This window comes from Diadema antillarum, unplaced genomic scaffold, assembly GCF_040938485.1.
Source record: "Diadema antillarum isolate AM-2024a unplaced genomic scaffold, OU_Dant_1.0 seq00000491_RagTag, whole genome shotgun sequence".
Taxonomy (NCBI): domain Eukaryota; kingdom Metazoa; phylum Echinodermata; class Echinoidea; order Diadematoida; family Diadematidae; genus Diadema; species Diadema antillarum.
Window position 1 is genome coordinate 747174 of NW_027271452.1, and position 26299 is coordinate 773472.

The window sequence follows — 26299 nt, forward strand, 5'->3', positions numbered from 1 at the left end:
TTCTATTTGCATCTTGAGTTGTAAAAATAGCTTCTGCTCACTACACTGTGTAGTATGCTTTTCTCATGTCTATCCTATATCTCTACAATGTCGGGGGAATATCATATGACATATTACATTGTATTTGGTTGTAAAAGCTGTGGTGTAATGAAAACAACTTGATGAGGATGTTATTCAGTGCAGTCATAGAAGAACAAAAGAAGAGAACATCAATGATAAAAACAAAAACCTTCAAATGTATTTGGGTAAATTGAATTATGTCATAATGATGATGCATTTCAAGCCAGGTTGAGAAACAAGCCCATCTTGAAATAGGTAAGAGAGAGTATAAATAGTACAAGCTAAAATCAATATTGTTGCCATGGTATCGGAATCTATTCAAACAATTTGCTGCATTACAAACATGCTTTCACACAGGTATGCATATGGCAAATCTAAGGAACCATATAGAGCAGAACAGCTGAGAAAATTGCTGGAAAAAAATGCAATCTCGATATAAAGGACTGAATTTGGCAATTTATGCTTCTCGCAGACATAGAAGGAGCTGTTGATCTTTAAAATGTCCAATTTTTCATGTGAACATCTTTCTTCTTTTTTGTGCACTTATAGTCATGAGACCCATATCATGGATTTATTCATGTTCTGTTTTGTACAATCTGACAATCTGTGCACATCTACAATCTTATATTCCTACCTTTTTTCCTATCAAGATCTTAAATAGCTTAACCATCTATACACAAAAAAAAAAATGTTTTCTCTTCATAATGAATATAAACCTATTTACACAATGTTAAACTGCTCTTACTGTTAACATTTTAAAATCAACAATTTAAATTCTGGAAGCCACACAAACATCAGCAAAATTGCACCAACTACCCTAATACTTCTAAATCAACGGAGATATCTGCATCACCTCCTTGCAATCGGTATTAAAGTTCATTGAATGTTTTCTAAGTTGAAATGATCTCCCTTCAACTACCAACAGCTGCATCACAGACTCATGTCCATTATGGAAAACAACAATATCTCGATACATTATGCAATCATGCATAGAGAACTCTTTAAGACAACCACGGTATACAGGAAGTACAATGAACAGATTTATCACTGATGATTTGAAAGTTACGTCACTTTGCATTGATTTGCTAAAACACACATAAAATGAACTTAAACAAGGCTTCTCATTTCTGAGAATAAAATTAGTCTATACAACTGTCAAACAGACGGAAGATATTTTCTACATCTGCAGGTGACACATGACATTCATGGACTTGGTAACTAGAAACTTATTCAGCACATAGTTGTAAAAGCAATCAATGTTATAAACCACTTTTTGATATTAGAAGTTATGGAATGATGATTTCTTTCTTGCAAATCATGAATTTCAAGGCCTTGATGCCCAACAGCTAGTGATAAGGTACATCAATGACTGGAACCTCAAGATAACAAAACACAAGTTTTCATACACGCCTTGCAGTCTTGAGGGGCTTATCATTGCTGAGTTACAGGACAAGTTAATACTCATTCATATGCATATAAATTGAGAGAATGTAGCAATATCAAGAGTACACATCAGTGAAAGTTTGAGGAAAATTAGACAATCCGTTCAAACGTCATGAATTTATATTTGAAGTTTCTGCACACTCACGGCTGTATGAGAAGACTACTGCAGCTTGTGATGTCACAAGAAACTTCAAAAATTCACAACTTTTGAATGGATTGTCCGATTTTCCCTAAACTTTCACTGATGTGTTCTACTGGTATTGCTGCATTCACTTAATCCACACGTATGAAGGTGAACGTGTCCTTTAAGATTACAAATGTAATGTGCGGACATGGCACGACTACCATGTTTTTATCTTTGTCAATTTTTTTTTTTTTTTTTTTTTTTTGGGGGGGGGGGGGGGTAATTTTACTAGTTGCGGAAACTTGCATATATGGTACCTATTCCAACAACTGCCTTGACTATATATGTACTATATGATATTTTGTCTAGCAAGCTATTTGCTGCAGATGAGTGGTGGAGCTAATATTGATGATGTCATGGCTTGAGCTGGCAGTGGCCTCCAAACAGGTGTCACTCTGTCGGTAGATTCACATGTTGCCTGCTGCTATGCTGATGTTTTCATTGTGGAATAGCTACTTCTTCCACTGGTATGAGTTTGCAGTCCCCGCCCCGGAACCAGCACGCACACCTGGACAAAAATACATACATCACAAGATATATCAATGTCACAGAGAGAGAGAGAGACACTGATTTAGAATACATTATTATGACGTCACTGGTTTTGTACATTGTGCCGTGACGAGATTAGTACAAGGAATTTCCTCTTTTTTTTACCACATCGATTATGACTTAACAAGAATGGAGAGGTCGGGATTCAAGAACTCATCTTACAAAATAACTGGTCTTTTGTGGTTAGGAGGAAACATTCACAAGTCACCAGAAGATTACATTTCATTCTATCAATCCTTACTGCGCTTGCTGATAAACACATCAGTTTGACTGACAGTTGGCAAAGATGTAATGAAAATAATTTTCAATAAATTTCAATGTGATCACAAATTTTTTTCTAATCACTATTGTATCTTCTATCCGTAGGAATGTTATGCCTCGACTATTGTTGCCTACCTTGCATGATATACCATCAAATGTAAGGGTGAATCAAACTTGAATGCAAATAAAATGATACTGCACATCCAGGACCGCTCTTTATGTTGTGACATAACATATTTTTTAACACACAGCTCATGAAAGCAGAGATAATTTTGAGGGCAGATTTATTGATTGATAGCCATGTGCATACCAACACCAGACACTCAATTCATCCGTAAGTACTGTCATTTATAAGAGTTACCAATCTACCGATATACACACATCATGACATAGCTGCATGAATACACATCCTGATTGAAAAATAAGTAAACATTATGCAGAAGCCTATATTTGAAAACATGCAGGTATGCAGGTATGTATACCGTAATCACATACACATGCAACAACCCACGACAGATCTAAAAAGCCTCATGCAGTCACTCACCTGCAGGACCAAAATTCTTTTGGTAGCAAGGGTTACAGTATGGCTGGCCATCTTTCTGCACAAAGAAAAGGGAAGCATGAATTGTTATTGGGAGAGTCTCTAGGAAATGGATATATTCTCTCAGCCAATATTCACATTTGCAATCACGACTACATATTGACCCTCTAACGGTCATCACTGGAATGTACCCTGGATATCTCACTCAAGATCGCTACCAGTGGTGATCTAACAAATGACATATCATGAATGCAGCACATATCTGAGAATTCTGCTGAGAATATTATTGGTTGTCCCCTGCTTGCTCATAAAATACCGGCCAATATCTACTGTCTGGTACCATATATCTTCATGAGGCCAGAGGGAAATAAAAGATAAGACCGCAGATATTTTCTGTATTTTGTAGGGGGTCATGATTTTATCTTTTTCAGTGTGTAGATGAACTAGGTCTAGATGAATTTTGAAGTGCAATGTCATTGGTAAATTTTGAATTTTAAAACATTATTCATATTTCAGAAACTTTGGTCTACTCATCACTTGTGTTTTTCTGTCTTTTTTTTCATTACCGCTGCTGTGCTGCTACCGAGTAGTTAATTTCAACAGTTCAAGTGCACACAGCTGTGGTGCACAAAAACGTCAACAGTGAAAAAAAAAAATGAAATACAACACACAGGGCAACGGCCTCATTCACAAAGTAGGGAAACATTCTGTGGATGATTGACCAATGAGACTGTCACTATAGAATTAATAATTCATGAAACCAGCATATGGGCATTAATATCATTAAAAAATTTCCACTTCTACAGTACTTAGCCCCCTGAAGTGAGAGGGTGCATATGGAGTAATTCCATACATTAAACTACAAGACATAAATCTGTGAACACCTGAAAAAAAGAGACAATTATTACTAAAATCAGGAGACTACTTGATTCCAGTAGGATCAAACCTGCAAAACCTGGGGCACCAGGGGTAGTTGTACCCCCCCCCCCCTACATACTGTTCTAACTGTATATTGTTCAAATTTTCACAGAGCTTTTGCATTCACCACTATCAGGGGCTGTGGAATGGGGGGGGGGGGGGGAGGTCAGAAAAAATTGTAATGAAGAATAACAGATTAAAAAAAAAAAATTAAAATTAGCTCAAACTGCAGTTCTTGCACCAAAAGTAGTCAAATTGGCTGAACTAAGTGCGTGTGAATGAAAGGGTTGTCTTATATGAATTGGGTAATCTGAGAAAGATTATCTGCGCTTTCACACATCCTGAAAGTGTTTAATTTGAATGATGAATTACAAACAAATTGCAATTATGATTCCAATTATCATTCATTCACACAACCGAGGACGGCATCACGGATTCTGTGGTTTTGATTTTCTGAGCAAGGAGGGAGATTTGGCTTCTTTCCAGGCTCTCATCAGTAATCACTCTTGAGCCATCTTTCTGCAAGAATGGTTGGAAGGACACCATAATCTCTGCCCCCAAAGCACGATTAGAGTTCAGTTATGGTCACACGGTCATTTCATCACTTAATTCTGGCAAAATATGATTGGAAAACACCTCCGGACCATCATTTGGGACACGATTAGAATTACGTTTCAAATCACCCTCCGCGACTCCAGTTTGCATTCACACGCAAGAATGTATGCAAATTTGAATCAAGATTCTCATGATGCTTCATTACAATATGTATTTCAAATTGAAAGCTATAGCCTGATGGTTTACACAACAGATTATGTGCACAGAATAATGGAAAGTTAATAAGCTGTCAAGGACCATGTTGGTTTGTGCCTTCCACATTGATTGATTGGTGAGTAAAGAGGTGCAATAAAAATATATATATATTTCAAGAAAGGAAATCTAATCAAGATATCTAATCAAGAAAGAAAGAAAGAGAGAAAGAAGGTCACAAAGAAACAAATAATGTAGATAGGTGATTAACTGATACTTACATCAGAAAAACTGCCAATGGTGAGGGTCTTGTTGCATGTAGAGCATTTCAGGCAAGTCTTGTGCCAGGTCTTGCCCAGGGCAAGGGCCTGTTCCACTGCAAGAATCAAACATGGCAGAAACATTGCCATTAATCAGCATGTATTTCAGTCGGCATCATACTTTCCTTCAGTTACTAATGAAAAACCTGCACTATCACCACTGCATACACTGTGCAGAAAGAATGCCCACAAATGCCTACAAATACCGTAACATTCTTTTGTCTAATATTATAAACCTACAACATGACAAGGAACATTTAAATGTAACACTATAGTATGACCAACCTTCAAATTCAAATTGATGTAGCAACAGTTGCTAAGCAGACCAAAGCAAAAACAAAAACAATTTACAGATCTGAACTGACTCCAAGGCAACAGTTACAACCAACTCCCACACGATCAGAGCTCAGTAGAATCATATTTCCTTAATAAACAATAAGACATATACCACACCCAAGCATGGTATGTCTCTGTATATTTAAGAGCATGGCTATGACAAGGTAACGGATGGTTGTCCTAATGACACCAGATGTCATTATTTTCTCATTTATATTTTGATTGAAACATGAATCCAACTACACCAAAAGGAGAGACAACAATCAATTAATGTCAATGATGTGCAAACTATTCTGCTGTTTGAAGGTTTTCTTTGTCATTCTCCATTCTTTCATTTATATAAAGAAATTGAGATGACGATAGTTGATCTGGAACAATTAGGGGCCATATTCATCCAATTAGATATGTTTTTATTGATTAAATGTACTTTCCCCACAACAAAATGACCCTAAATACACTTGGTAATTTCACAATTACAAGGAACAAAACTGAGAAATTGTCCTGAGGACAAATCGAAACTAATCTTGTCACTAATGTCCCATAACACTCTGCCCCCAGTGACCCCCGTACAATTAGCCTGGATATCACTCAACAAGACTCAAGATTATCCTTTCATCAAAACATAATATTAAAGAGTGAATGGTTCTGCATACTTTCTATTTCCTGGTTATGCACAGGAAGAATGACAACATAAGGACATCATCATCAACTCAAATCAAATGCACTCTTCCTTGAGATAATTGTATAGGAACTTGGGACAACAAGCATGTTGCATAGTTTCACGTGGAATATTATTTGGAACACAAGGCAGTAAGACAACCAGACTGTTGAGACATGGCATTTCTCCCCACATATTCAAATATGTAATAGCATTACCCCATCCTGTGAGCAATAGGTTCCACTCTAGGCATGGCAAGCAACAATGACACATATATGAAGCATGGGAGATCTCCCGCCGAAAACCCATTTTTGCAAAATATCCCGTTCTCCCGCTAGAGATTTAATTTCTCCCGCCCTGGCTCTGTGTCTCCCGTTGGAAAGGATATATCATTTATTGCTATCGTATGTTGAAAAAAATAAGCCTTAGATAGCACCAGAGAGCATCTAGTACCCTAGGAACTTCGCACTTCGCACACATCAACTTGGAGTCTCCCGTTTGCTAGGGGTTTACAGGCGGGAGAATCTCCAGATCAGAAGGTGCTTTGGGTTGGAGTCTCTGATGAAGTGTCATCCAGGCAATCATCTAATGGAACTTACATTGCAACAACTTCATACAATAATAACAAACTATACAATATTCAAGCCATAATATATTATATACATACATATATATTTTTTTTTCTTTCTTTTTCTTTTTTTACAGCCAGTAACTATCACATGTGTCATGCAATTTTTGAACCCTATACAGTTGCTTTGGCATACAAGCCTATCCTGTATTGGGCAAGAAAAAGTGTGGAATCAGGCATTATAAATGTATCAGTTTTTATGCAACAGTCTCACAAGGTACAGCACAGAGGTGACGTGAGTGTGATAGTTACTGTAAGAGGCTCCTCTGCACACAGCTGGCAGACAAATCCAATCATGTTCACACTGACTGTCCCATTCCACTGCACCTGTACCCTCTCCAGGCATGCTAGTACACTGTACTGTGAAGTAAGATACTCACGCGGCATGATATTTTCACGAAGTGGAGCCGACAGCCTTTTTTTGCGACATTTTGACATTCTTGCAAATTGCTAAAAATTCTGGCATTCGATCAGTCATACAGTGCAGACTAGAACTTTGCATGCATTTAATTTTTGCAAATCTTGGTTTTTAAGAAATGCACATTAATATTTTTACAGCTATACCTTCACTTACACAGTGCCAGCCACTGAAGTATGTGATCACTCTTTTTTGCCCTTTTTTGGGATACACACATGTATGTGCAAGTGACATGTTAAATGGACCAACTCTGGCATTAGTATCTGAAAAATGTTAAATAAAAGTCATCTACAATAATAGTAGATGACTTTTATCTAACATATCTTTATTAACAATTATTGTGATAAGAACTGAGAAATACATTATAATACCAAAATCTATTATCGCTATCAACTTTTTTTTTATTAGACTTCTCCAAATCACCCCCATCTATCTTATGATAACTTTTAATATAGGGGTAATATCAAAGGCATTAATCCCTTTATGTCAGGGTTACCTGTGCAATTAATTAGACTTACTGTAGTGTGCAGGAATTGATATATTCACTCATGTGTTTGATTGATTCTCCAGGTTCTTGCTTCATGGCATGGGTACATTGCAGGGTGTAGGTCTATCCCTTTGCTTAGGAATGTAATGTCGCTCAAATTTCATTCAATCCATAATTAATTCATATTGACAATAAGATCCCCCATCATCTTTCTTTGTTTCTGGGTACATATCATTCATACCACTTACAATATGTTCCACAAACTCCTGTCAAGAACAATGGAGTTATAACACTAAGAGAACTACTCAATACCAGACAGTACTGGTAATTAGTCTAAAATGATGACAAGCATATTGAACCGTCTGCGATGCACTACCAGTCATGCATTGATAATGGCTGCCATGGAGACAGGGGGAGGGGTATGGGCCTCGTCTGAAGGAAAGAGGGCGTGGCTGGCAGTGAGGATGTGTTCTGGACTGTTCATCATCCCATAAACATGTATTCTTCAGGGGCGGATCCAGGAATTCCGTAAAGGGGGGGGGGGGGCGCAACTAATATGTCTGGTGCCATTTCCGGGTTTCATTTCATTTTTTGTTTATTTCTTTTGTTTTTAATGATTAAAAAAGGGGGCGTGCACCCCTTGCACCCCCCTCTGGATCCGCCACTGTTCTTTGTTGCTGTATTTTTAAGACTGGTCAAAGACAGAGAGAGAAAGAAAAAGACAGAGAGGAAGGGCGAGAGAGAGGGAAAGAGAGAAAGAGAAATCAGTTTTTAGTTGGACATCTTACTGCACCTTTCCAATGTGGTACTCATGCAAATGTTGCATTCATAAATCTAAATAATTTCCTGGAATGATTTGACAATGAACCGAGTGAGAGGACTGAAATAGAGAAAGGTCATGTGACCATCCTATGCACGGTCACATGATTTAATCTTTTTCACCGCTGAGAACATAATCACTTAATGTTGTCTAAGGTCAGCTGATTAATCTCTAGTCCCCCCCCCCCCCTGAATCAATGACACGAGCAAGACATTCAATTTTAATATCACTTGAGAGGGCTCAGCATTCCTTTGTCTTAAAGTGTATAAATTAGTATACAATCAATGTTAGTGTTAACAAAAAGCACATTGTATATACACATCCTATGGATACATCTTGCTGTAAGTTTGTTTTGACTTTTTTTTTCATGCATGATTAAGAACATTTTCTTCTATTATACACATGCCAAAGTAATTTATGATGTAGGCCTTATACACCTGTGTACACCTGTGTATACATGTTAAATGGGACCCAACGTATGACTAGAAAGCATACATCAGACTGGATGACTAATGATAGAGACCATTAAATTTTGACTGGAGCTGTGTCTTCGACATTAAAGACATAATTCACCATTTGCAGATGAAACAAAAACCCAGCATTAGTGCTTTTAAATAGTTCTAAAATGTGAGTTATGGATAGAAACAACCACTGTAAAAATTTGAATCGATGTTAAGTATTGTTAAATATACAAAATGTGAACAATATTTATATAAAAATATTTCCAGACTAAACCGTCTACAGTTATGGTTTAATGAGAAAAATAGCGATATCTCCTTTGCATACTTTAGGCTTAATTGCAAAAATTTTTATGTGTTAGGATATTTTGTGGTAGAACAGACATACACATATGCATTAAATGTCATATCATGAAAAATTTTAAAATCACTGTTCCCAAAGGTAAACAGGACCTTTAACTGTGGCAGTAGGAAGATGGAAGCTTTCAATGACATAATGATGCTCAAACATGCAGCAATGTACAAAAGAAGGTAGGTATGTTGAAAAAAAATGTTTTAAAATGAGCTTACTATATGCTGATATATACGAGGTGTGATGGAAAACACAGCAATAAATCCATGCTGGGGTTTTCATGGGCCTCCTCAATCTGATGGTATGTGCGTACATATGTAGAACTGATGCTAGTAAAATTAAATAATGGATTTATATGACTTTACATAAGTGCTTCTGGGTGCCATACATGTGTGCTTTGTAACACACTATTGCTCTTTAACTATGTGCTATTTACAACATAATGTTTTAAGGGGTTGGGTATTAAGTACCTGAGAGATTCAAGTCTCTGCATACTGCTTTCAAACTCAGTGTGAAAATATACACTTATACATCAATAAACTTTCCCTGTTTTGAATGATCTGTCTCTGCCTATTCATATTCTTTTCAGTATAAATAAAATATTGATTGAATATTAGTGAAGCAGTTAACTCTGCTGATCACAGAAATTCACATTCCAGCTGCCACAGTGTACATTTCAAATCATCAACATATTTCGCTCACTTACGGTTTACTAAATGTTTGACTCTATATCCACTGGAAAAAAAAAAGGACAACACTTAAATTCTTCGAGCCATACTAAACTAATTAGAAACAATACTTCAATGTCAATGTATGAATGGGCTTCCATTTCAATTTAACAACATGTCTGATTCTACATTCTTTTCCCATAAAATAATTCCATTCTGTGAACAAATCATACTCCACTGCATGAAAATACTATGAAAATCTCCACAATTTGTGGACTCCTCTGCCCCCCCCCCCCCCACATAGGTCTTGTCAATTTCTTAAACCTGAAAGAAAATACTATTCATACAAATGTAATGACTCAAAGAAGAGAAGAGTAACCTTTTTAGTATATATGTTGTTTTGGGTTTTTTTTTTTGAAGGACATGAATTAATATACACAATTTTGTACTTAAGAACTAATCAAAATATATGTCCAAAAAAATCATTTTATTTTCTACAGGTAATTTGCTCCTCATGGTAGAGTAATAGACTTTTATAATTTTGTTTCCTTATGGTCCTGAAAGCACAAAACAATAGTTCTGCAGATAAATCTTTTTTTCTCTCCTTCTATTGATATTTCACAGCTGATCATAAAGAATGCACTCCACTGGAACATGATGAGAGAAAACATTTGGCAGGCTGGAAGACAGGCTATATAATTATAATCTTCCACCTGAGCTTTCAAGGGGAATGATTTCTTTGAATTGTGTCTGCTAAGGATGTATGCCTCAGTGGAGAAAAGGGATTGCTGGAGGATATGTGTGGCTCTGTGTCTGTGTGGCCATAGAAATTTCCAACTGTTCCAGGGTCACCCAGCACCCATATGCACTCACGCTTTTGTCATAGCATGGACATTCAAACCCACAAGGCGAGCAATCCTCATGACAGTATCATTCTAGCCCTGCATGTTTCAATGAATGGTCTCCAACCGGAGCACAATACGCAAGAAGGACAGGCACATATTCTATGGTGAAGGTCCCTTTGAATGCTATGTGTCGACCATGCATGCATTCAAAGGGAAAACAAACTCCTTATAGAACTGCTATCACATGTTGACCATGTAACTCTTGAGTGCATGCATGGATTCTATCCTTAGGTTTCCACATTGTGATTGTGAAAGGAGAAGATGAAGGCAGTTTAGAGCAGTCTGATGTGATAAACACTGTCTTGGTTCTGTTTTTTGTCATCATAATTTCATTCAAACTGTGCTATCAGTTGCACAGTTTGCATGATCATGATTCTGAGCAAATTTTATCCATGGACAGAATAACTGCATTTATATTTGTCAAATTTTTTCATGAATACAGTTAAAAATAATTTCTACTTGAAATCACAGGTGTGGGATTTAATGTAAATAGAATAAGTACAGGGCTGCCAACTCTCACCCATTGAGCGTGAGACTCACGCATTTTGGTCCTTTCTCACTCTAAAACTTTATTTCATTTGCATGCATTTCTATTGATCTCACTCATTTTGACTCCTAAATTATAGCATTGGCCTATGGGAGTCTCACTCTCAACTAGTTTCCAGTGTTGGCAGCCCTGTAAGTATGAGTATAAGAAGTAGAAGTAGTAGTACATGTAGTAGTTTTTGTTGTTGTTGTTGTTGTTGTTGTTGTTGTTGTTGTTGTTGTTATTGTAAGTTAGAGTATTAGCAGCAGTAATAGAAAGAAAGCAATAGTATATTCTAAAAAAGAGTGGTAGTGGCATATATATATATATATATATATATATATATATATATATATATATATACATTGTACTAGGTCTCAACATTAGCAGTGTCCCAATGTATTCAAGATGCAGGGGGTGCTATGTTCCTCTTATAAAGATGTTTGGGCACTGCATTTCTTTTTCCAGCCACCAAAATTTCAGATTTAATGATTCTAGTGGCACAAACACACCACCAGAGAAAAAAAAAATTGTGTTGAGCCCTGTATACACACATACAGGGGTGGATCCAGGAATTCCGTAAAGGGGAGAAGCCTTTGCAAAATTAAAGGGAGTACACGCACCCCCTATTTTTGCCTTTTTATTTCTTTTTTTTAACGAAAAATAAAGAGGGGGTGTGCGCCTGGTGCACCCCCCTCTGGATCCGCCACTGCACATACAACATAAACAGCATGGTAGCAGATGTGCCTATCGCTCCGCTGCTTAATAACTCTCCAAATGAGGATGGGGTGAGGTTAGGGTAGGGAGGCAGTGTTGCATACGACTCATTAACATACCTGATGAAATTGACAGACAATACAATAACAATAACCATGAACATGACTTCGGCATATTTGTGTGGGCACAGGCATGGTTGATCTGCATCAGTTAGAATCTTGGTAAAATTAGTAATGTGGAAGTTTTGAAAAGATGGCAAAAGGCAGAATTGAAAAGAAAATATTATGTCAAATATATAATACCATGTATGATAATCCTGATTATCCTGATTGAAAAAATATATATATGATTCTGATCATTATAATGATATCTAAAAAAAAATCTATCCTCATGTCATGACTTAAGTACTGATATAAATAGTATGTGTGCTTTTACAGGCAATAAGATGATAATAATGATAAAATGACACAAGTATTATAAAAGAATTAAGATTTATCATGAACACTATTAAAACAATAATAACTTTACTGTCACTACAAAAGAAAATTCAAAGTATCTAAAATCATACTTTGAAAATATGGTAGAAAGGAATGTTTCCCCTTTAACTTGCCAAGAAATGTCATTTAATGCTCCAGTAAAGACGACCAGATGAGTTTTATATGCTTTATGCTTCATCATCTCTCTTTCTCATTTGTGCACAGAATAAACAGGCATATTATCTGCCTCTCACAAATATTTGTCCGTCTTTTTCAATGGCTACATGGTGCAGTATTGATAGCAGCTGTGAAAGGCCCATTCATAAACACAACCAACATCTGTTCTTTATGCTCCATTTCCTATGCCTCACACAGCAGTTGAATTGCTTCTTGTATACATGGCATTAACACTAGCTGGCACTATAGAAGCAGTACATAGGCTCCTGGCTGATATATCTTTTTCTCTCTTTTCCTTTTTTTTTATAAAGGCAGGTACTATAGGTGCAGATCTTTCTCCATTCAAAACGTGAATTGCAAATCATTGAAATATATATACAAACCATGAGGAAACATAAAAATTGCACTATTCTATTTTTTAGGATTTATTGCTCAAATATACAGGGTGGAATCCTACCGTATAGGCCTATACATTTGTCCATATCCCTCCCCCCGCCCCCTTAATTCTGCAAAGAATCCATGATCCCTACAATTGATTTTGTTTTCTTATACCGCCCGGTACATGAATTTGGTTTACAGCTCAAGTATTCACTCCACTGAAACATCAAAATCAAGCTTTCCATATAGCCACTAACGCTTGAAGCAACCCTGTGCACATGTCACATTTATTTGGCAAACATCCATAGAAAACAGATCAATGCTTAACAATTAGGCCTAATTTGAAGCATGTAATCCGGCAATCTAACACCCCATTAACATCCTTCACATCTTCATATCTTTCCAAGTTCAGTAAACCCTTAACATCTGACACCCATATTACCACTTAGCATATCTTTGCAAATATAACATTCTTTGAGTCTTCCTGAAATGTAGATAAACTTCTCTTTCTCTCTAAATGTCACAGAGCTGTGAGAGCAAAGGGCGAGGACACTCTTAAAGGGGATGGCTAGTAACTGATCAGTGGGAATCAGTGGGAATGCTGAGGAATGATTGTTCCAATCCTTGTGGGATTCATTTAAGAGTACATTATATATCTATTCTTGTGTGAAAATTATATGCTTCAGAATGGTCTCATATTCAAGTAATGTGCAGTTTAATGCTTCCAGGTAAGCGTCCCTGGTCAGTGACGGGGCATTAATCTGCACATTACTTGAATATGAGACCGTTCTGAAGCAAATAATTTTCACACAACAGTAGATATATAATGTACTCTTAAATGAATCCCACAAAGATTGGAACAATCATCCCTCAGCATTCCCACTGATTCCCACTAATCGGTTACTAGCCATCCCCTTTAAAGGCATAATTTACCATTTGCAGATGAAGCAAAAACCCAGCATTAGTGCTTTAAAATACATGTAGTTCTAAAATGTGAGTTAGGGATAGAAACAACCACTGTAAAAATTTGAATTGGTAAAATCGATGTTAAGTATTGTTGAATACACAAAATGTGAACAGTAGTTGTAATAAAATGTTTCCAGAATAAACCATCAGTTACGGTTTATTGAGAAAAATACAGATATCTCCTTATGTTCTAGGTTTTATCGCAAAATTGTTATATGATAGGATGTTTTGTGTTATAACAGACCTACACATAGATATGCATCAATGTCATATCTTGAACATTTTTTAAATCACTGTTCCCAAAGGTAATCAGGACCTTTAAACTTCTTGTAATTGCACGACAGGTATTTCTGGAGAAGGCGCCACACTGATCTCACCCTAAAGAGATTGTCCACTATGAGAGCACATGATGGCTCAGGCAGAAATATTTGCCATTGATGGACTAGCTGTTATTCCTGTCATACAAACAGGATAATCAGGACTTACGAAGTGCAACATTTAACCCGTTGAGGACGGAATGATTTTTCTACAACACGCATTTCCCATAGACACCTGCATGAGTATACTCGGGACTCGTCCTCAACGGGTTAAGAAACGGTTTAAAAGCTCAGACTATGACAATCATGAAATATTCTCTATTTGTCTTTGAGATGAAAAGGAGAGAATACATAAAATTATGTTTTATATGGGTCCTGCCTGGTATCATTTGTGGATTACATCCTAGGAAACAGAACTAAGCCATTGTAATCGATGTCTACAACGCTCTTGCCTTTAGTTCCTGCTCCGACACTCATAAAGACTTCTGGTTTGTAGTGACTATATACTTTATATCCCAACTCAAAAACAGCAGATACATGCATCTGATGCATGTACATACATATATGTACATGCAAAGAAGATAAGATTCCGATGAGTAGTAAGTATACTGAGTATGGAATGCTGACTTATGACTTAGGAATTGTGTGGCTAATTTACAGAGCACACATTATGCCTACTCTGTTGTCACAAACCCTTCACTGTAGCATTCCACAATCAATTTTCTAAAGGGAATCTCTTTTGGAGAAGATGATACACTCTTTTCTTTTTTTGGGGGGGGGGGGGGGGATGGGGTGGGGGCATTGTGTGCCCATTCTTCCTTCCGAATAAACCGGAAAGAATGCACATTTGGGTGTGACTTTGCACGACCACAAGTGTTTGACGTCAATCAGCAAACAATTGCAGCTTGCCGACACCCAGGATATCTCCCTTCACTAATGAAATTATGTGATATCAATAGCACTAGTACAAAGGCACAGCATTAATGGAATATGACTCATGATGATACAAGACCAGTAGCCCTGTTTATTTCCCAAATAGAAATTGGAAATTCACAGTTACCTTGGTGATTGTGGAATGCATGCCATTGACATGACAGGAAATACATGTATGAAGAACTGGTGACAGCCTGTACATCAAGGTGTACTGATTGTGGCATTATGGATTTTTTGCCTCAAGGTTCAGGTGTAGAGCTATTAAAGGCTGTGGTTGTCCTAATACTTGCATGGACCTGTTCCTAAAGTGAACAGAAAAGGACCTCTCAAAACTCACTTCAAAGGCTTATTATCAATATTGTATTACTATATATTCATGTCTATATATGTCTGTCTGTCTGTCTGTATAATATACAAATTGCTCCAGTAATATGTGTAAATGCAAGTACATTTGTATCTCACCAATGTATTTCATTTGCATAATTCATATGATTGTGTCAGTACTGTCGCAGCTATTGTAGATGGACATTACATTTATTATCTTGCATTTGAATTATACAGTACTGGTGTATTTCTTTTCATTTGCAAAATTCATAATAATCTTCTTTGGTGCTTTTCCTGTACAACTGAAGTGACATATACAGATTTATCCTTATACTGTATATTCTATATATTCCAGATTGCTTTCATCAGAGTATGTACAGTGTTATAATTCTACTTTCTGATATACATCAACTAATTAGCCTCAAGACAAATCACAGCAAGTCACCCCTCTCTGATCTCTGCTACAGGCGTGATTCTAATGAATTCTTACAAGGACTTTCCAATGGTGAAATCCTTCATTTACATGTGCTGAAAAGACCCATCTACCTCCCTCCACCAAAAGTATGATAGATGATAATGTATAGACATGCACCCACTACTGGAAGTATTTCCAAATTCTGCTGCACATGTTAATCTTGAAGGTTGCCAATCGTGTTTGATACCATCTCTATCTTCTTATCTCATCATCTCTTGACCATGGCAACCGTCAGCCATCTACAGGGCAGAGCTTCAGATAAAGTCTCCTAATTACGCTGGATGTCAAACTGTAAATTTCAACCATACAAACACATTACGCATTTGCTCTGATCCAGAGTAAACACGACTGAATGGCTTCCACAGCATCAACTAAAATCCTATCTCTCAGTTCAAGTGTTTTCAATTACTTCTTCCACTCTTGTAGTCACATTTCCTTACTTTTTTTAAAAAGTATTTTGCTCCTCTATATCAACATCTTAGCAACAATTTATCATGCTGCTTATGAACTTTGACATAAACAATGTATGTAGTGCCAAAGTAGTAGCCAACTCACATCATTCTATATCCTGTTTAATGTGACATTGCCCAATATTGTCAACACGAGCATGCATAAGTACCGGTAATTATCATATATGTGGAACCATACACACAGGTGCAAACCAGGGTAATATCTACGGACAATAAAATTCTTGTGCCCGGACGCCAGTCTCCAGAGTCTCCAGACAGAAATGGAAAGGAGTCCAGCCAGTTAGTCATGTGACACCTTCCCACTCCCCAGACTCCTCTGTCTGTTTACACCATGGTCAATTGGTTGGCCTAGATACTGGCTAGCTGGCTGAAAAGACACCAACAAATTCCCCCCATCATCGGGATTGGCAGCTATTTGCCACAGTCATGTCTAGGATAGCAATGAAACCATGATTCATTCTTTGATGCCTCCCCTCCCCCCTCTGTTCCCTCTCCATCCCAAATTAGAATGAGAAAGACAGACCCAAGCAGACTTTAAAATACATTGTGTCTGTACCATGGTCCACTCACTGATATTTCTTTGGACTGAAATGTATTTCCAATTAACTCTTGTAGACACACTGAAGAAAATATGAGTATAGATTGCTCTACTCACACAGCATCCCTGATTACCATATCATAAAACTGTCTACCCTGGTAATAATGATCCAACATGAGACTCTATGCCTCTTACATTTCCTTTAAATCATTGCTTAAACTCCAATGAATTATAGACAGTGGTGCTCGGTGGTGATGATATTTGTACTGAACTTACCTTGCCTTAACATTGCATCCTCTTTTTCACAACATTTCCAGTTTGAAAAATCTGAGGTGTATGATCTTGTGTGATATTAGAGAACCTGACTTGTAGAAATATGAAGCCATGACAAAACTCGGCTGAAAATAGATGCTAAAAGTTTGTTTTTTATTTAAACCTGAAAATTTTAAAAAGTGAAAATTTGTGAGCACCAACATTTCTCAGGCTCAGTGTTTCCCACATATGGGCGATGTTCATTTTACTGTAAGGTTCTTCACCAGTAATCTAAAATTATGATTTTGGAGGGGAAAGTCCTGTAATGCAGGACTTCCCTGCAACGCAGAGGCTAATGTGAACGTGGGATATCTGCGGACTAGTTGACTGGTACTGGGTGGTTGTTTTTTTTGGTGTTTTTTTTTTAAGCTAGTACTATTCTGTGGGCTTTATCTCCTTTCAGATTGTAAGGTCTCCAGACATGCACTTGTATTTGTGGCCTACTTACCCGTACAAGCATCTAAACCTCTCAGCCCAACATATCATTTTTTTTTCCTCATCTAACTTGTGAGAACAGTCTTTGGACTGTGTAAAAATGATAACAAAAAATGATAAAGATAAAGCAAGGAAACTTTTCAGTGTCAGCCTGCACAACCTTCATGATTTCAATAACACCTGACCTTCAGAGGATGTGTAAGGCTTAAATGGAGCAGCTTATTACAGCACCTAAGAAAAGTAGGCTGTCTTGATCTAGTTCTGGTAATGCCAAAGTATTTTCAGACATTAACTGAATGTCTCAATTCCTATTAGGTGGTTGATTGCCTTCATTCACTCCAAATGTGCATTCACAGGCAAAATTTACACATAATTACACAAGTTTGTCCTCAACGGACAAGAAACTCAAATGGGATAAGGGCACTTGGTATAACAAGTCTGTTTATTTTTTCTCTCTTGTTTGAAACAAAAAATGTTCATGGCACTTGTCTAAGTTGACAATCTTGCAAATGAAGAAACATCCTTGTCGCTAACCAACATACATTTAATGGCTAAAGAAAATTAAACTTTGTATTTTGTTTTGGTACAGTAATTTTGGTAAAACAGTATACAGCCTAAACACCGAATACTTGGCAAGTGTTGATATGTTTATCTAGAGACAAATCCACTCCCTTATCAAATATTGTTGGCATAACAGCAAATATGAGTTATCAATCTCAGCACTATATTCTTCTGAGGTGCAGGCACCTTGTTAGAACAAACTACAAAAAAAGTAATCCATGAAATCAAGAACTTGTGCAATCCATTTGTGAAGATCTTAACGAGCTGATGGGGACGGTTTTGTTCTGACTGGGTGCAGTACATATTTACATGTACACAATAAGATTTGTTAAGAGGGCCATAGCCGTGCCACTGCAAACAGTCAGGCTCTTCAAAACACAGCCTCAAGAACGTTGAGGAATTTGATTTGAATGTACAATAATAGCATCACACTTCAGTGTGTGTATCTGGTGAGCAAACATAACCTCTTCCTATTGTGGGGTGAGAGTAATGCTATTCTAAAAGTTGGATAATGTTGACAAAAAATCCCGGCAGGTGGTTGCATTTTATAGCTTTGATAGGATCACCTACATGGAGCAAGAAGATACTCATTGTCTGCATGGTAAAGGCAAACAAATTAATAATGGCTCTTTTACAGCAACACAGATACATCTTGTGAGAAGAGAGAGTGTTAAAGAAGACATGACAAAATTTTCACAAACTATTCACTCCTTCAAAAAGATCTCCTTACAAGTTTGCACCCAGCAAGAAATGTTTTAATTCTCTTCACGGGATTGAACTTGCACCTGTTTTGAGGTTATGTTTGTTTCATGCGAGTTCAGAAGGTGAAACTGCCAGAGAGAAAAGACAAAACACACTATTCCTATTTATGGCAGGCATCTGCAAGAGGGAGTGAAGATAAAAATCAAAGACACTTCAGCATGGTTGGGTACCTGTATCAGTGCCAGCACATGACATTATAGATAAACAGATAGACAAAGAAATATTTAGAGAACTCAAGAGGTGGAGATAGAACAAGGGTACAAAATTACTCTTGGTCCTGTATGAAACAATGCCTGCTTATATCTATTGGTAATGTGATCAATGATCCCCAAGTATGATTATGTAGACAGGAGAGGAAACACAATTCATTTCAAGAGTGCATTTTTTAACAAAAGCTTGGAATCCTTACCTTACTCTTTGTTTCCATATCATATCTTTCAAACTAATTAGCAACATCTATTGTATGGAGGTATAGATAACATATACACAGAGACTGAAAGCAGCAACGAACAGACGGACCCATTCTTTGTCATGTGGGTGAAATAATAATGTAACTTTCCTGAAAGGAGAGTGAAACTGAAATAGGTACTGTGTATTATACATTGTGTGAATGTACAAATGTTAGTAGAACACATCATGCAAATTTAATAGTGGACAATCCATTCAAAAGTTAGGAATATTATTGCTATATTTTCTCTATATACTTGTCCAACTTTGACATCATAAATTGTTGTAGTCATTTTATCCAGAGAAGGCTGCACCAAAACTTTGAAAATTCATAACTTTTGAACAGATTTTACGATTTTTAGCTCAAACTTCATTGAAGTATTCTACTACTGTTACTGTATTCACTCAACTCATATATTCATATATTAGTGTTTCATCCTTTAACTATTGAAGTGTGTGAGAGTGTGTAATGAGTGGGACAATGCATATCTTCATATGAATGACACAATCTACATTATTACATGTATGTGCTCTCATTATATCTGACATTTCGTAAATGACACTTTCAAGTACGGCAATTTTCAGACTGGTTGAATTTGTGAGTGAGAACCACATTATGGAATGAGAAAGAAGAATCATCACATTCATAACTACTGAGAGAAAAAAAAATACTGATATTCCACCTTTGAGATGATAAAAAATGCCATGCACTTAATGTTAAACAAGGAACTATCTTCCCGAAGTTGCCAATTTGGCAAATATCGGCTAAGTGGCGAAACTTGTGAAAATTAAACCACCATTTGTAAATATACCACATGTTCAGTATTCTGTATATATTATGCACAACTTCAAGATTCTATTCATCTATTCTCTAGATATATGTAAAAACTTTAAAATGCATATTATTTTGCCAATATTTCTTATTCAGTATCTTATTCTTATGAAACTTCCAGATATTATTGTGACTGATTTCACTTGGTGAATTTCAATCAACTGAAATGTGATGAGAAATTGTCCTGAAAGAACGAAATATTTGTTTCTAGCCAAGCCCTTCCTTAGAGACCACTGTGTGGGCGTGTAGATTCTGGTTTTGGGTGTGCCTAAACACTCAGGATCATAGAGGTCATGTTGACTCAAGGCTCATAACACTAAACCCAAAACCAGAGCAAAATTTGTGCTACTGCAGTCCTAGTTCCCACTTGAAACTTGATAATGATGAATTTGCTTGGATAACTCAAACAGAGGCAGAGTGTTTTCATATAATTATGATAATGACCACAAGCTCTGGTCACAGCCTAGTCATAGTCTTAGTGTTGGTTTGCCTGCATGGATTATTAGTACAAAATTTCATGTTATTTTCAGATTTGATAATCAGTTGATTTATCTCATATACAAGAACTGATTAAATGGCATTCTGACAGGAAATTCACTCTTGTATCAATGAATTTCGGTTTGCATTCCTCGCTATCACAACAAACAGCTTTCTCCTTGGTTGTTTTTTAATGTATTTAATTACTTACACTTGATCAAGGCTAGATTTTACAATCATTTACCTTCATGTAGTTAACAAATTGCAATGAGCATGTCAAACAACTTTTACTCATTGCCAATAACAAGGGAATGATTTGAAATGCATTGCTTTCACTATCACCAATAATTTTCTGAAGCTGTAAAAATCATTACGGCATTACATTAAACTTAAATGCTTTTGGCTCCACAGTCAACAGGGTTTATTTTGTCAAAAGAATCACATCCATTATTTTTTTCAAAGGTCTACTTCAACATTGCATGTCACTAAGTGTCATCATGTTATTAGTTGATTACTCCTGTGAAAAGGGGGATATTTTAAGGGGATATTTTGCTTCTATAAGACCACAAATATCTACCGGTAAGCATATGATGTGCAATATGCACACAATGGTATGTACAGTTGTACATACGCATTATTCTTCACTTCTTACAGTACCTTATAGGATGAAATTTGAAAAGATAATATCCACTAGTCAAAATAATATACAGTTGTATACCACATTTTACAAGCACCTCAACATAATAACAAATGCAAATAACACATTAAAAAATGCAGCCTCTAGTTGAACTTAAATGCAGTATTCCTGTACAACCGGTTTCTGATTATCAAGTGAAGACTGTATATGGGCAAGTCCAAGATAAGGTCCCCTCAGAAGGCAAAATTTCATCTTTGCTCAATATTGACATGTTTGGTATCATTTTGAAGCTTATGAGTTGAAGTTTTGATTTCCGTGGAGGAAAAAATGACATTATGTAAATTTATGCAAATTTCAAGGGCTCCATTTGCATAAATGTGAAACACAGCGTTACGTATGGGACATTTATAAAAATTCATATTAATTCAAAGGAAAGCAAATAATATTTGATTAATATGTGGACATAAGAAGTTCATCACATAGTTTAACTTGGTATGAAAATTTAGGGATTATGCAAATGATTATGCAAATTAGCTCGTGTCCTATCATGAGATGTCCCATACGTAACAAAATGAGGTCATTTTTTTAGGTTTTTTCTGAAATTGCTAAGGTTATTTTAATGCCCTTTTGGAAAGTTCTAATTTATAGTTTAGAGAAATTAAATACCAGAAAAAAAAAGAAAAAAAAGTAAACGAAATATCTTTTATTAGGCATTGAAATAATGATACGTATGGGACAAATGCGTTACGTATGGGACATCCTCATATATATTGCATGTGAATGCATGTAGCTAGCTGGGAAGGTCTCTCAGTACACAAATGGTCAATCATCCTGAAGAAAGCATCCCAACATTGTAGCTACTTTTTGAGTTATAGACACTTGAAACAATACATGAACTTGACTGAACAATTTTCAGAAAGGGGGAGGGGAAAATGGCAAAATACACAATGAAAAATCAGCATTAAAGGGATGGTATAGTTTTTTGTAGAAATGGGGATTCAGTTTTCAACATTTAAAGAGATGATTGGAAACCAATTATATGAATTACTTAAGAGCATAAAATCCTCAGACTAGAGGAATTCAAAGTTTATGTGATGGAGATCCAATTTGAAATGGTTGTGATATACATGTATATAGAAAAAAAAAGTAAATATGATTTTTTTTTTTTAAATTGCAAGTGATACACAAATTGTCCTTATTCAGTTTTCAGTAGTAGCCACAACAAAATTCATGGGTATACATACTGAGGTGTGACTCGAATCAATGACCTGACTGCTAGACAGACATCATATATCTACTCAATCACTGGGGTTCCACGCAGCAGGTATTGCTTATTTATCAAACTTAATATTTCTTGTGTCAAGTTGTTATTTATTGAAACTAAATGGCAAACTGCCCTTCATCAATGGAAGTAAACACTTTAAAACTATTCAATTTTTCAGTAGTAACTATCCTGATAAAAATAGGGCATACATACTCAGGTTGGTCATAAAAAATATAGAATATGATTGAATGTGATTATGATGGTAAATATCTTGGGAATATTGTTCCCTTGTCAATCTGGATCAGTATTTGAGTAATTTCAAGTGATTCCACCTCAACAATTATGCAAAAATTTGTTTATGGGTATTTTGCAAAATTATTTTGCAAAATACCCATAAACATGGTTCTCCACACACTAAACGAATGGGGGACAAAGGGCATGCATACCTAGGTTGGTCATAAAAATATAAAAATATGATTGAATATGATTATGATGGTGAATATTTGGGAAATATTATTTCCTTGACAATCTGGATCAGTATTTGAGTAGTTTCAACTGATTTTACTTCAATAATCATGCAAAATACCCATAAACATGGTTCTTCACACACTAAATGAATGGGGGACAAACTGTCCCATACGTAACTGTCCCATACGTAACACGTCATGTCTGTCTTTAATTAGAACCTGTGATTAGAGCTTTTTACCTAATGACATGAAACTTACCCGTGATAATCTTGAGTGTTGTGACTTTCATCACGGTGAGTTACAAGTTGTAGAATGATATACTTTCAGAGAGTTTTGAGGTTGAAAAAAATGTTCCAAAAAACAACATTTTTCTGGTCCCATACGTAACGGCACATATTTTCTCTTCTAGAATATAATTGTCAAGGTCATTTTTCTCAATTTTTTACATGATTATACTTCTCCTAGATATCAATCACCATGATGAAGTTCAATATGATCAAAGGCCATTAACACTATTTTTCAGGTCATAAAAGTCTCTGAATGTCCCATACGTAACGTGCGTGTTATCTTGGACTTGCCCATATATACTGTATTTATTACAGAGTAACAAACTTACTTTGACTCATAAATTCAGGTGTTGCCAGCATTTCCTAATGGTGGTTTAGTCATAGAAATGCTTATGGCACAAACAAAATGCACACGTTGCGTAAGGGTGCAATGCATCTGACATTAGGCCCCTGCACAGGTAGGCCCTATAATATGATACAAGGAAAGATATGACTTTCTGCTTATCTTTGATGAATATGATGAATACATAAGAGATGGAATTGATATAAAAATAAAAAGTCATCTTTGAACACAAAGGTTATTTTAGAATAATTTGATCTTATTGCTTATATTCACATTTCTGTATCATATGTAGGCCTCTGTCTAAATATTTGGAAAACTATTCAAAATCTGTGATATTACATACTATTTCAACTACAAATGCAAGATGTGATCACAAATCTGACATATGTACCTTACTGAACATATCATTATATTCTTTTCTGACACAAAAGTTTCAGCCTTGACTATACCAATCATACAACTGCACTTTTTTATATGACTGAAATCCTTGCTTGTAATAAGAAAGGATTAATTTTCTTTTATATATCCTCAATAATGCCTTATCACCTCATGCAGAAACCTTGCCAATGGCACATTAAGCATACATGTGTTCTTTGTCAGTTTTTAGGTTTTATGTGTGTGTGTGTTGTTTTGTTTTTTTTGGGGGGGGGGGTGGTGGTAGTATTATCAGGCTAGTCCACATACTTGACTATACTGCCAATAGCAATAGAATAACTTTTTATAAAATTTTTAGATCCTCCAAAATGAAGAACCGAAATGATATATAAATAATATGTCAATACTACAGTGTTTTGCACTTGTGCCAAGAAACCAAGATACTTCAATCACTTGAATTCAGAATCAAATCTCACTGTAGTGTAGGCCTACATTATATTTTACTCTTCCAGCCTCTTTCTTTTTTATTTTTCACAAACTAATATTTTCAGATTACTTAGCTGTGGTGGCTGAAATGGCATCATAGAATAAATACATTGCACAGCTCGTACAGGTAACCAACCAGCGGTGTTTAAGATCCTTAATAAATGCATGCTCTTTCTTTGCCTTGTCACACAATTCCTACCTAGTGTCATCCACGCTCGCGCTCCGAGCATCGAGCGAGATAGAACATAATGTGACCACTACCACATGTAAGTTGTAGGGAATTACCAACAGTTAGTACAGCATGTTAGTATGTGCCCAATGCGATTATATAGGGCAGTGCTGCTTCGATTAGCTAAACAGGGTAGCCAGCCTACTGCCGACAGCCTGCGAAATGCGAGTACCACTGCACGGCAAAGCCAATTGCAGTGCAGTGCGTCAGTCAGTGCGTCCTTTTCCCTTTGCAGGTACAGTAACATACATACAGAGTTGTGCCCGACACTCTTATCATCCTAGCCCCATACGTGTGTGATACTAGTATGCGCAGCACACATATGGTATACAGATGTACCGGTATATCAAAATACTATTGGTCATATCAACGCTTCAATATATATACTTACTGAAATATACTTGCTTGCTGCATTTGGGGCAGTTCGGCATGGTGGATATTAATTGGTCGTATTTTCTAGATCTTGGAGAAAATCAACCGACACTCTTGGTTCCGCACAGCTAGCAGACAACAACTCTTCCCTAATTATGAACAGGTTGCAGTAGGAGATTGTGTGGCTTTTGTACACGAGGTGTAGTCGATATTATCCAAAACCGCGCAATCCTTGATGCTGGTTTAAACCAACAGACCTCTGAATGAGCTCTATCCAGTAAAGAAACTACACGGTTACTGCTTTAACCTGTGACAATGCAGAATTAACCACACCAGTTTTTAACTCATTTGATTTTATACACACTGAACTCTGAAAATTCTCATATACTGAATTAAAAGCGAGTAAGTTAACGAGTTTTTATACTCGGGGCAAGAAATATCTACATCACATATAACAAATGAAAGACTATTCACCTGATTTTTAGAGTGCCGTGTGCAATCTTTCCGTGTGCAAGGTTTCCTGGCCGAATGAGTGGGTGTGACCAAGAATCTAAAAACATGCTTCAACGGCCAGCAGTATCGACGTGTTTGTACGGTACTTCTCACGCAGCGTTCACTCAGGTTTGGTCCTGTGTGATGGGGACAGTCAAAATCTTCGCTGTTCGTGCTTGGCGCTGGAGAGGGCGCGCCCCACCATTATTGGCACCAGAAATCACGCATGCGCACATGATGCATCAAGCAGTCTCATAGAAAGATACTGTTACACATCTGGGGAAAAAAGCCCGACAAGATCAAAAAGTCAAAATAGAATGTATACGAAAAAGAACAATGTCATTCGTGATTAAAATACGTAGACCAAGTTATTCACCTCGCTCACAGAATTCGCAAGAGGATTCTGTTCGAATTCCATCCGCCGTGAAAGATATTATAGACTAGAAGTGTCCCTAAAGGCAAAATTCGGAC

The 26299-nt window shown here is 36.5% G+C and overlaps 1 protein-coding gene across 1 annotated transcript; it reads right to left on the reverse strand.

Moving 5' to 3' along the window:
• Positions 1-1747: 1747 nt before the first annotated feature.
• On the reverse strand, positions 1748-25737 carry LOC139733784 (cysteine-rich protein 1-like). Its single transcript, XM_071644589.1, has 4 exons — positions 25356-25737; positions 4985-5079; positions 3042-3096; positions 1748-2195 (listed from the first exon to the last, which is right to left on the reverse strand). The coding sequence occupies exons 1-4, from the start codon at positions 25393-25395 to the stop codon at positions 2140-2142; spliced, it is 246 nt and encodes an 81-aa protein (XP_071500690.1). The 5' UTR covers positions 25396-25737; the 3' UTR covers positions 1748-2139.
• Between the last annotated feature and the right edge of the window lie 562 nt (positions 25738-26299).